This window comes from Hordeum vulgare, chromosome 5H (assembly GCF_904849725.1).
Source record: "Hordeum vulgare subsp. vulgare chromosome 5H, MorexV3_pseudomolecules_assembly, whole genome shotgun sequence".
NCBI lineage: Eukaryota > Viridiplantae > Streptophyta > Magnoliopsida > Poales > Poaceae > Hordeum > Hordeum vulgare.
In genome coordinates, this window is record NC_058522.1 from 285133084 (window position 1) to 285146682 (window position 13599).

Sequence of the window (13599 nt, forward strand, 5' to 3'; positions counted from 1 at the left end):
GTTGGTTATCAAGAACGTTTTCTGGCGTCGTTGCCGGGGAGCATAGATATATTTGTTGAGTCACTTGGGATATCTATTTATTGATCACTATGAAGAATCTAAAAGATCCAAGAACTAAGATTGTTCCCTCTAAGACGAGCGGAGGTAAGGAACTGCCATCTAGCTCTGCACTTGATTCACCATCTGTTTTGAGTAGACTTGCAACACCACCACCACATGCTATTAATCCTGATATGTCGCAAGTAATTTATGATGCTACCTCTGCTATGAATGATACTTATGATGATGCTAGTACCATGCTTGATGATACCGTGCCACTAGGTGAATTTCTTGATGAACAACTTGCTAGAGCTAAAGAAATCAAGCATGCTGAAACTCATGATACTACTGAAATCTTTGCAACTGAAAACATTGAAATACCTTTAGACATGACTATCCTAGAGCTGAAATGCCTGAAATACCTGAAGGTTATGTTATGGATGAACAAATTTCTACTAACTTGCTTGCTTGTAAGGATAGAGATGGTTTTAAGAAAGTATTGTGCAAGTTGAAAGAAATATCCCTGAATGCTAGAATGAAATATGATCCTAAGTTTGCTACTCCACCTGTCTTTGTTACCAATAAGGATTATGAGTTCTTTGTCGATCCAGAGGTAATCACTCTGGTTTAATCTGATCCTTTTCATGGCTATAAAAATGAAACTCTTGTGGCACATCTCACTAAGCTAAATGATATAGGCACCCTATTTACTAATGATGAGAAAATTCGCTACTACTATATCCTCAAATTATTTTTGATATCATTAAGGGGTGATGCTAAGATTTGGTATAATACTCTTCCTCCTGGTTGTGTGTGTAGGCCACAGGATAGGATTTACTACTTCTCTGAAAAATATTTTCCTGCTCATAAGAAACAAGCTACCTTACAGGAAATATTTAACTTTGTGCAAATCGAAGAAGAGAGTCTCCCACAAGCTTGGGGGAGGCTTCTCCAATTACTTAATGCTTTGCATGATTATCCTCATAAGGAAAATGAAATACTTCATATATTTTATAATGGACTAACCGATGCTTCTAGAGACCACCTAGATAGTTGTGTTGGTTGTGTTTTCATGGAATGAACTACTGAACAAGTCGAGGAAATATTGACTAATATATTGAAAAATTATGATGAATGGACACTTCCTAAACCATTGCCTAAGCGTACTCCAAAGAAGAGAGGTATCTTATTCCTTAGTCCTGAAACTATGGAACATGCAAAGAAATGAATGAAGGAAAAGGGCATTAAAGATGAAGATGTTAAGAATTTACCACCTATCAAAGAAATCCATGGTCCCAAAACACCACCACAGGTGGTGGAGGTAAATTATCTTCTAAAGTTGGATGAAGGTGACATCCTTTACAATAAACATCCTAGTCAATGATTAAATGAGTTCGATAATTATATTATAAAGTAAGATCATTTCAATTCCTATGTCATGAAACAATTGAAACAAAACTCAGATGTGATTGCTCTCTTAAGTGACTTGTTATTTAGAATCGCCAATGATGTAAGAGGTGTAGGAAAACATGCTTCTATGGTTAAAACCCAACTAGAGCAAGTTGCTAAATCCAAAGTTAGCTACTTCATGAAATGACTAATAATATGAATGATCATGTTGTTAGAGTAATGATTAGAGGAGGAACAATTTCTCAAGATCCACTATATCTAGAAGGTCATCCTAAATGAACTGAACAATATTAAAAAAGAATTAATATTGATGCACCTAGTCCTTCTAAATAGATAAAAGAAAAAGAAAAAGAAAAAATGATAGGACTTTGCATACTTCTAGTGAACCTGAATTAGAGAAACTTTTTGCTAATGCTAATGATATCTCTATATTTGATGTTGAAACTCAATCTGGTAGTAAGCATGCACCTAGTAATAATGAAAATGATAAGGATGATGCTCATGTAGATGCTTAACCTGACAATGATAAAGAACTAGATAATGATGTTGAGATAGAACCTGTTGTTGATCTTGATAACCCATAACCTAAGAATAAGCGTTACGATAAAAGAGAATTTTTTGCTAGAAAGCATGGCAAAGAAAGAGATCCATGGGTTCAAAACCCCATGCCTTACCCACCTAAACCAACAAAGGAAAAATATGATGATGAATTTGAACATTTGCTGAAATGCTTAGGCCAATCTTTCTACGTACTCATTTAACTAATCTTTTAAAGAGGGCCCCTTATGCTAAGTACATGAAAGACATCATCACTAATAAAATAAAAATACCTAAAGCTTAAATCTATAACATGCTTGATAATTATACTTTTAAGGATGGAGTACCTAAAAACTAGGAGATCCAGGAATACCAACTATACCATGTTCCATCAAAAATAACTATGTGAAAACTGCTTTATGTGATCTAGGAGCTGGTGTTAGTGTTATGCCTTTCTCCTTATACAGAATACTTGACTTAAATAAACTCACACCTACTGAAATTTCATTGCAGATGGCTGACAAATCAACTGCCATACCCATCGGTATTTGTGAGGATGCACCCATTGTTGTTGCTAATGTTACTATCTTGACAGACTTTGTTATACTTGATATGCCCGAGGATGACAACATGTCAATTACCCTTGGTAAACCTTTCTTGAATACTTCATTGGCTGTTATTGATTGCAACAAAAGCAAGGTCACTTCTCATGCCAATGGTAAAGAACATACGGTGCATTTTACAACGAAAGAATTTCAAGTGGATGGTGTTAATGTTATTGAAAATTCTTCGACTTCCACCAATGAAAGTTTTCAACTACCTTTACCTACTGCCAAAAATAAATATGAGATACTTATTGTTTGGGATATGCACATCCCCATGGAGGTAACTTAGTGTTTTACGAAAATTCTTCGGGATCATGCTAGTTGGAAGTGGTTGTTAATAAGACTTGATCAATCTTATTAATGAATCATTTTCAAGAAGCATGAGGTCGATGGATTGAGTAGGCACAACTCTTTGCACACACTTTTCTTTCCTTGTTATTTTTAGTTAATTATATAAAAACTCATGATTATCCAGTTTTCTGATTTTTCCGTGCAATAAGAAGTGCCCAAAAATAAAAGTTCTCCAAATGATCTAAAAATTTTACACAATTTTTTTTCTGAATATTTGAGAATATGTGGCACTAAAAACACTGCAGGGGGTGTCCCAGGTGGCCACTAGACACCAGGGCACGCCAGGCCTCCCTAGCGCGGCTAGGTGTCTAGTGGGCCCCTTGGGGGTCCCCTTGTTGGGGAACGTTGCATGGGAAATAAAAAAATTCCTACGCGCATACAAGATCTATCCATGGTGATGTGCATCTACGAGAGGAGAAACCTGATCCACATAACCTTGTAGATCGCTAAGAGGAAGCATTAAACAACACGGTTCACGTAGTGGTACGTCTTTGCGATCCAATCATGATCCGTCCCATGAACTCCCGATCAAGCGCCAAATCGACGACACCTCCGTGTTCAGAACACGTACAACAAAGTTGTCAGAATCGCGACTCAAGTCTTAGAATCTTACGACTTTACGATCCAAACTAACCCCTCTGATTCTATGATTTTGCTCACAGAATCTAAGTTTCTACGATCTTGGTAGTTATGATTCTATGATTCACGGTCCTACCAACAAAGCTCCGATCCTATTCAGAATCGCGATTCTGACAACCTTGCGTACAACTCGATGACGTCTCCGCCTCCTCGATCCAGCGAGAAAGGGTGGAGTAGTAGATGATTTCTCCGGAAACACGACGGCGTGGGGGTGGTTGGGGTGGTGCTATCCCGGCAGGGCTACGCCTAGCGCTACCGAAGCCGCAAACCAAGGAGAAAACGATCTAGGAAGAGAGAGCGGTGCCAAGGACTTCGTGTGTGCTCTTGGGGCGCCCCCTCCTCTCTCTATATATAGGTGGGGGGACATGGGGAACATTCCGTCCAAGCCCTAGGGCGCAGCCAAGGGAGGAGGAGGTGGAATCCTAGTCCCCTTCCTTCCCTTCCATACAAAGGTGGACTTTCCACCTTTCCCAAGTACATGTGCCTTGAGGGACTTGTGCGCTTGGCCCAATAAGACCAAGACGTGTCCCCTCAGCCTATGCAAGCCCTTGGGACGTGGTGGAACTCTTGGTGGACTTCTGGACTCCTCCAGAAGTTTCTGGAACCTTCTAGAAGCTTCCCGGTACAATATCGGAAAAAGCTGAAACTTTTCCGGTAGCCAAAATATGACTTCCCATATATAAATCTTTACCTCCTGACCATCCAGAGATCCTTGTGACGTACGGGATCTCATCTTGGACTCTAAAAAACTTTTGGTTACTACCACACATAACTCATTGATACCAAATCGTCACCAAGCCTTAAGTGTGTAGACCGTGCGGGTTCGAGAACTATGCAGACATGTCCGAGACACTCTCCGGCCAATAACGAATAGTGGGACCTGGATGTCCATATTGGCTCTTACATATTCTACAAAGATATTTATCGGTCGAACCACGATGTCAAGGATTCAATCAATCCCGTATACTATTCTCTTTGTCTATCGGTATGTTACTTGCCCGAGATTCGATCGTCGGTATCACTATACCTAGTTCAATCTCGTTACCCGCAAGTCTCTTTACTCGTTCCGTAATACAAGATCTCGTGACTGACTCCTTAGTCACATTTCTTGCAAGCTTCTTGTGATGTTGTATTACAGAGTGGGCCCTAGAGATACCTCTTCGTCACATGAAGTGACAAATCCCAGTCTCGATTCACGCCAACCCAACAGACATCCTCGGAGATAACTGTAGAGCACCTTTATAATCACCCAGTTACTTGTGACGTTTGATACACACAAGGCATTCCTCTGATGTCTGGGAGTTGCATGATCTCATGGTCATAGGAACAGATACTTGACATGAAGAAAACAATAGCAATAAGCTGAGATGATCACATGATATGTTCATAGTTTGGGTCTTGTCCATCACATCATTCTCCTAACGATGTGATCCCGTTATCAAATTACAACTCTTGTCTATGGCCAGGAAACCTTGACCATCTTTGATCAACGAGCTAGTCCATTAGAGGCTCACTAGGGACAGTGTGTTGTCTATGTATCCACTCATGTATTTGTGTTTCCAATCAATACAATTCTAGCATGGGTAATAAATGATTATCATGAACAAGGAAATAGAATAATAACCAATTTATTATTGCCTCTAGGGCATATTTCCAACAGTCTCCCACTTGCACTAGAGTCAATAATCTTGTTCACATCACTATGTGCTTGTAATGGATCTAACACCCATACAGTTCTAGGGTTTGATCATGTCTTGCTTGTGATAGAGGTTTTTAGTCAACGGGTCTGAAAAATTCAGACCCGTGTGTACTTTTACAAATCTCTATGTCATAATGTAGATGCTTATACCACGCTTCACTTGGAACAATTCCAAACGACCGATCCACTATATGAATCCAGTTTACTACTCAGAGTTATCTGGATTAGTGTTAAAGCTTGCATCGACGTAACCCTTTACGATGAACTCTTTTATCACGTCCATAATCGAGAAAAAAAAATCCTTAGTCCACTATTTACTAAGGATAAATTTGACCGTTGTTCAGTGATTCAATCCTGGATCAGTCTTTGTACCCCTTGACAGACTCATGGCAAGGCACACATCAGGTGCGGTACACATCATGGCATACTATAGAGCCTACGGCTAAGGCATAGGGGATGACCTTCGTCCTTTCTCTTTCTTCTTCCGTGGTCGGGTTTTGAGTCTTACTCAAATTCACACCTTACAATCAAGTAAAGAACTCCTTCTTTGACTGATGCATTTCAAACTCCTTCAAAATCTTGTCAAGGTATGTATTCATTAAAAGTTATATCAAGCGTCTTGATCTATCTCTATAGACCTTGATGCTAAATGTTCAAGTAGCTCAATCGAGATTTTCCTTTCAAAAACTCCTTCCAAACAACCCTTTATGCTTTCCAGAAATTCTACATTATTTCCGATCAACAATATGTCAACCACATATACTTATGCGAAATTCTATAGTGCTCCCACTCACTTTGTTGGAAATACAAGTTTCTCATAAGCCTTGTATAAATCCAAAAGCTTTGATCATCTCATGAAAGTGTATATTCCAACTCCGATATGCTTGCTCCAGTCCATAGAAGAGTCGTTGGAGCTTGCATACTTGTTAGCATCCTTAGGATCAACAAAACCTTCTGGTTGTATCACATATAACCTTTCCTCAAGGAAAACGTCGAGGAAACAATGTTTTGACATCCATCTGCAAGATTTCATAATTGAAAAATGCAGAAACTTCTAACATAGTTCCAATAAACTTTTTAGCATCGCTACGAGTGAGAAAGTCTCATCATAGTCAACTCTCTGAACTTGTCGGAAACATCTTTGCGGCAAGTCGAGCTTTCTTAATGGTGACATTTATCATCATCGCCCGTCTTCCTTTTAAAGATCCACTTCTACTTAATGGCCTTACGATCATCAAGTAGTTCTTCCAAATTCTACACTTTGTTTCATACATGGATCCTATCTCGAATTTCATGACGTCTAGCCATTTGTCAGAATCCAGGCCCACCATCGCTTCTCCATAGCTCGTAGGTTCATTGTTGACTAGCAACATGACCTCCAAGACAAGATTATCGTACTACCCTGGAGCAGTATGTTTCCTTGTCGACCTACGAGGTTTGGTAGTCACTTGATCTAAAGCTTCATGATCACCATCATCAGCTTTCCACTTCAACTAGTGTAGGCGCCACAAGAACATCATCCTGCGCCCTCCTACTCATTGGTTGAAGTGATGGTTCAATAACCTCATCAAGTTTTCACCATCCTCCCACTCAATTCTTTCGAGAGAAACTATTTCTCGAGAAAGGACCCATTTTTAGAAACAAACACTTTGCTTCCGGATCTGAGATAGGAGGTATACCCAACTGTTCGGGGTGTCCTATAAATATGCATTTATCCGCTTTGGGTTTGATCTTATCAAGCTGAAACTTTTTCACATAAGCGTCGCAACCCCAAACTTTTAAGAAACGACAACTTTGGTTTCTCCAATCCATAGTTCATACGGTGTCATCTCAGCAGAATTATGTGGTGCCCTATTTAAAGTGATTGTGGTTGTCTCTAATGCCTAACCCAAAAATGATAATGGTAATTCGATAAGAGACATCATAGTATGCAGCATATACAATAGGGCGCGGCTACAACGTTCAGACACACCATTCCACTATGGTGTTCCACGTGGCATGAGTTGTGAAATGATTTTCGCATTGTCTTAAACGTTTACCAAACTCGCAACTCAGATATACATTTACCTCCATGATCACATCGTAGATATATTATCCTCTTGTCACGACGATCTTCAACTTCACTCTGAAATTATTTAAACATCTCAATATTTCAGACTTTGTGATTCATCAAGCAAATATACTTGTATCTACACAAATCATCAGCGAAGTAAGAACATAACGATATCAATTGCGTGCCTCAGCACTCATTGGACTGCATACATCAAAAAGTATTATTTCCAACAAGTCACTTGCTCGTTCCATCTCACTGAAAACTAGGCCTTCAGTCATCTTGTCGATGTGGCATGATTTGCATGTCTGAAGTGATTCAAAATCAAGCAGTCTAAAAGATCCATCTGCGTGGAGTTTCTTCATGCGTTTACACCAATAGGCATGGTTCACATGTCCCAAACGATTCAAAAACGAGCGAGTCCAAAGATCCATCAGCATGGAGCTTCTTCATGCGTTTTATACCAATATGACTCAAGCGGCAGTGCCACAAGTAAGTGGTACTATCATTACTACTTTGTATATTTTGGCATCAATATTATGAACATGTGTATTACTACGATTGAGATTCAATAAACCATTCATTTTAGGTGCAATACCATTGAAGGTATTATTCAAGTAAACAGAGTAACTATTATTCTCTTTAAATGAATAACCGTTTTGCAATAAACACAATCTAATCATGTCTATGCTCAACGCAAACACCAAATAACTATTATTTAGGTTCAACACTAATTCCGATGGTAGAGGGAGCGTGCGATGTTTGATCACATCAACCTTGGAATTACTTCCAACACACATCGTCACCTCACCCTTGCTAGTATTTGTTTATTCTGTAGCTATAATTTCGAGTTACTAACACTTAGCAACTGAAATGGTATCTAATACTGTCGGTGTTCTGGAAAATGGGGGTACCCAGACCTGCCTGCCTGTGGCCCAGGGCTGGCCCACTTCATCAAGCAAGCACGATTGGGCGTGGAACCACTCAAGGCAAAGGCCCTCGTGAGGGGCCAAGCCTCATGAGGGGGAATAGCGTCAAGACCCGCAGGGGGCCTCATCACGACCCCTCTAGAGCGGTGGATATTCCGAGGCAAGGCACAACCTCAGGAGTCAAGGATGACGTGTAGGAAGGACAGGCGAGCAGCAGACAACAGGGCGAAGCAGTTTCCCCTTTAGTGCAAAGGAGGCAAGGACGTACCGGGGTTCCCAAGGCATCTTCCAAAGGTTTCCCTTCTGGTGCAACAAAGCCATCGCCGCCAGCCAACACGACATACGTCATCCTTGGATCCGTCCTTGCAGCGCTCACACTACAAGAAATATGTTAATACACGACGCTATATTTTCGTCGCTACATCATCACGGTTTTTCATTTATGATGATCTTACAATGAAAAATGAAGCGTCAAAAACTGAGAGCAACGACGTTTTGATCGAAATCGTCGTAACTTTTATGATGATTCCTGGATCGTCATAACCTTTACGACAATCCTAAATCGTCATTGGCAATCAAACCCAGTCCTACGTGGCAGTCCTACGTGGCAAAATTACGATGAAATCAAAACGTCATGGTTGAAATCAGCCCAACCCATTTAAATTGATCACATGGGCTGATTTTATTTTTTTGGGCTTTTTCTTATTGGGCGTCTTTTGGGCCTTAGCCTATTTACACCCACTTCTAGTAAAAAAATCGAATTTTTTTGTATCATTATAATTTGGGCCCTGGCCTTTTAGTGCCCAAATACATTTGGTCCAGTTTCAGTTTTGGCCTTTTTTCATTTTTTAATTCAGCAACTTTTTGTTCGAGAACTTGGTTTCATTTCTATTTGTTGGGCCTTTTCAACCCAATTATTTGTCCAATATTAAATCCAAGACTATTTCATATTCAAATGAAGAAAACTCCAAGTCAAATTAAAATCATCCATCATATAACTTCACATAATACATCTCCCAGGTTTACATAACACAATAACTCATCTCATAAATACATTTCCTTATATAGGAATATAGCAAGAACGGACAGAATTGCACTATAAAACAATGGCACATCTGCTAACAATGGAGTTCATTCCACTCTCCTATGAGACATAGGTTCGGAAATTTTTATGTTGTGTTGATTTGAATGTCCCAAGTAGGCATCATCGACATCTTCTCACCACTTTCCTAGCAACAGAAAAAGAGACAAAACAAAAAACATTAGACCGGATAGGAGCTTCAATAGCAGAGCAAACCAAATTAAATCAAACATAGACCCACATTTGCATATGGATATTTTTGTTTGACTCGTTTACTGCTCCTACCATTAATTCTAAGAACTACATTTCTAAATCTACTAGTACTTAACAGAATTTACATGAATACATTCAGTTACTTGAGTATACTCACATACATGATCACTCTAAGATAAGTTGCACACAAAAATAATAATATTCAGGAAAACTTTGAAGGAAAACAAGTATGATGCACCAGTTGATCGTAGAATCCGTCAATGTTTAGCACACCGACTTGATACACAGTTGCGAGAAAGACATATACCAGGAATAAATAAAAGTAGTGACAAAAAAACGCAATGCATGAGTCGACATTGTTGATTACTAAATCATCCACTCCCACCCACAAAAATAGCATAGCATCATGCATGTATAAGAAAACAGAGGACCATCTCTCCTTGTAGAGGAGGACGAGCATCACCGTTTCCTAGCTAAAGCAAGCATTCACGTATTATCATAATTATACTCAATTGAAAGCTAAAACATAATTATCCATTGGACATATATAACTTCTGTTAATAAGGATGTTAATTTGTTGTACACAAAATCAGTCAAGACATTTCATCAGTTTCATGACCCTCACAGAACATATATATTAGTGCATTTCAACTTATGGGAAGGCAAAATATACATATGCATTGGGCACAAATCATTTTGTCAATAATGATGCTAATTCACATGCAGAGAAGCACTAAGGACATAAAACATCAACGTCCACTGGCCAATTCATCGGTTCAAGAAACTAGATGTTGGCATACCTTGCGTGCGAGCTTCTCTAGCTTCTCTTGTTCCATTTTCTTCAGAGACAGGTCAGAAACAGGTCATCAGGCATGTTCTTAAGTATTAACAAAGCATCACATATAAGAAAGACCACGTATGCCAACAGTATAGTTTATATTAACAAAGTATCAACAAATACACAAAGCACCATGTATATATAGAGGTCACTAATGTACAGATCCCCTCGAAACGAACATCTTCTAAATATTCCCAATCCATCGAAAAGCTATATATAGAGGTCACTAATGTACAGAGCCACTCGACGCGATCATCAAAACTGAGAATCATCCGTCAATTGGTACGACGACATAGATAATTACATGAACAAGCACAACAAGCGAAGCTAGTCAACTACCACCTAAAATGGGGACTGAACAAACAAATGGCGAATGTGCAGCACCACATCGCACAATATCGATACAACAAGCAAAACGAGAGGCTGCGCATAAGGGCCGACGCTCACGTACGTACCCAAAGTAAGCAAAGACTTGAGATGAGAGGAACGCAGCTAGGATCGTATTTGCGGAGATCAACCTTGCTGGATCATGTAAAATGTTGCGCCTATAGGGAAAGTATGTTGTGCATATAGGCAAAGTGGCAGTACAGTATTCACATCAGATTATTTCTGTTAGTATGATATATGAGAAAACAATAACAAATCAAAGCCTTCTTAGGCATAGTGAGATTAAGCAGGAAACGCTAATAGGCTTTTACAGAGTAACTGAAAGCTAACTGTAAATGTAGGTGATGAGCGACAGAGTGGCAGGAACATTCAATAGAAAATGCTGACCTTTTCAACAGAATGACCCGTGTGCTCTGCTAGCTTGCCATAAAGATAGTTCTTGATCCGATTAAGTTCGTTTGATTCGTTTCCTATATCGTCAGCCTGTAGGAGAAAAGAAGCATATGATAAAATACTTCAGCAATAACAACAATAACTGTACACCATATGGATTTTTAACAACAAACTGACCAGTAAGATTCTGCTAAAGCCCAGACCTGGCCTCGAGCTGCTATAGCAGGTGACTGAAGTGAAACACGAAAAAGAGGCATACCAGTACGTGAACCCTACACGGTATAAATAGCAGCAGAACAAGCATTATAGTTGGTATAAAAAATAAACAATTCCAGAAGGAAGTTAGTATGTAAGTGTAATACCTTTTGACCAGCTGCAAGAATGAATCCTGCCAGGTTGAATGCAAAGCCCAGGCAATGGGTACCAAATGGACTCTTTAGGCTTAGCATGGTATCATATAACGCCATGCATGGTGTAAGCTGCAATATCATGACAAAACACAAAAATGAGAAGGTCTCTCCTAGGGGTTAGCTAAGAGCATTTGTTCGGTAAGAAGCTTCTGTAGCTGTGTAGCCATTCTGGAACATCAAAACAAACCTATATTCACAGGTCATAAGGTACACTGAAAAAATTATCACAATAGAATAAGATTTTGCCTCCAAGATTATCACAATAGAATACGATTTTATCTTTCCAGAGTGAGTATTTACATTTCCTAGCTATACAAGATTGTGCACTAGTTTTCTCCCATAACAGTAGGACAACATATATAGCTCAGCAAGATACTAAAGTTCAGACGATCCCCCACTTACTAAGCTGCAGGCTAGCGTTGGTAGCCCCTTAAATTGGATCAGTTCATCCCATTTTTATATTTTCTTTTCAAGGTAATGTGTCCAGCACCATAGAAAAATTTACTAATACATTTGGCTAAGATAAATGTTAACGAATCTGCGGGCTCTAGCTAGAACAATAACAAATGAAGCATGTCATTGATAGTTGATGTACTGATACAAAAAACTCCCATCTTGGTCTATGCACAAAAAAATTTCATTGACGAAACGAACATCTTCTAGATATATACCCCATCCATCGAAAAGCTATATATAGATATCACTAGTGTACATAGCCACTCGACGCGATCATCAAAACTCGGAATCATCCGTCAATTGGTACGACGACAGCGACAATTACATGAACAAGCACAGCAAGTGAAGCTGGTCAGCTACCACCCAAAATGGGGTCTGAACACACACCTGGCGTATGTGCATCGCCACACCACACAATATCGATACAACAAGCAAAACGAGAGGCTGTGCATAAGGGCCGACGCTCGCGTACGTATACGTACCCAAGGGAGACCCTCCGGTTGACGGCGGTGTAGAACCGGGCATTGACGTTTGGGCACGACGACTCTGACGAGCCTGCTCAGCAATCCAGCCACCAAAACCGAAATCAGCCACCGGAAAAACGAACCACAGAGTAGAATTCGAAGGGTTTGGTTCGGTTTTCATGCTCACCGAGCCTGGTCTGCGCCTTCACCCCGACGAAGACCTTGGTGCCCACGCTGCGAAGGGGGGGGGGGAAAGAGACAGATGCGAGAAGATTGGGGAGCGTCAGCTAGGGTTTCAGGAGGGGGGGCGTACGAGGGGAGACGGAGGAGGATGCTGACCTGAGAGAGGATGGCGAGCTGGCGACGGCGCGGGGGTGGAAGCAGGAGGAGTTGGCCGGCGCCGTGCGGCACATCGCCATTGGAGGAGTGCTGTCATGGAAATACTCAGGCTGGTTCGAGCGCCGGCCGTGGGTGGATCTGGGGGAGGGGAAGGGGAAGGAATGGATCCCGGGGAGGACAGAAAGAATGGAGGCGGGGGCTGGTTCGAGCGCTCGGGCTCCATCGGCGCGGGCTAGTTCGAGCGCCGACCGTGGGTGGATCTGGGGCAGGGGAAGGGGGGAATGGATCCGGGGGAGGAGAGAAAGAATGGAGGCGGGGGGTAGATGGAATATGTCCACGAAGACAGGGCTAGGGTTTCGGCTTAGGTGGGCTGAGGAGTGTCATTGGATCCATGAGCATCCATATCTTTAAAAAGGTCTTTTGAGAAATGAGTTATTTAGAAAGAAAAACAACAAATAACAAAATGAGTTTTTTTGCGAAGGACCTACCATATATTTGTTGCGAAATTGGACCAAGATAATTTTCTAAAATACTAGGACACATTTAATGTACAATTCACCAAATGGTTGGGTGTCAAAAGGTTTGATGAACCTCTTGTGAAAAAGACAAATTTTCGTCGAATTAGCTCGAAGCGGGTCAAATTTGAACTGCAGCTGCCTCATAGTTTGCTCTTTATTTTTCCCAAAAAATATTTCTAGGTACAAAAGTATCTATTTAATCAGAGAAACATCAAAAGTTTTCCAAGATTCAACCACTAGG

At 40.5% G+C, this 13599-nt stretch overlaps 1 protein-coding gene across 1 annotated transcript; it reads right to left on the reverse strand.

Moving 5' to 3' along the window:
• Positions 1-11074: 11074 nt before the first annotated feature.
• On the reverse strand, positions 11075-12920 carry LOC123396611 (ATP-dependent Clp protease proteolytic subunit-related protein 2, chloroplastic-like). Its single transcript, XM_045091501.1, has 7 exons — positions 12841-12920; positions 12689-12735; positions 12510-12592; positions 11534-11650; positions 11375-11443; positions 11166-11261; positions 11075-11107 (listed from the first exon to the last, which is right to left on the reverse strand). Exons 1-7 carry the CDS (start codon positions 12918-12920, stop codon positions 11075-11077), a joined length of 525 nt encoding a protein of 174 aa, XP_044947436.1.
• Between the last annotated feature and the right edge of the window lie 679 nt (positions 12921-13599).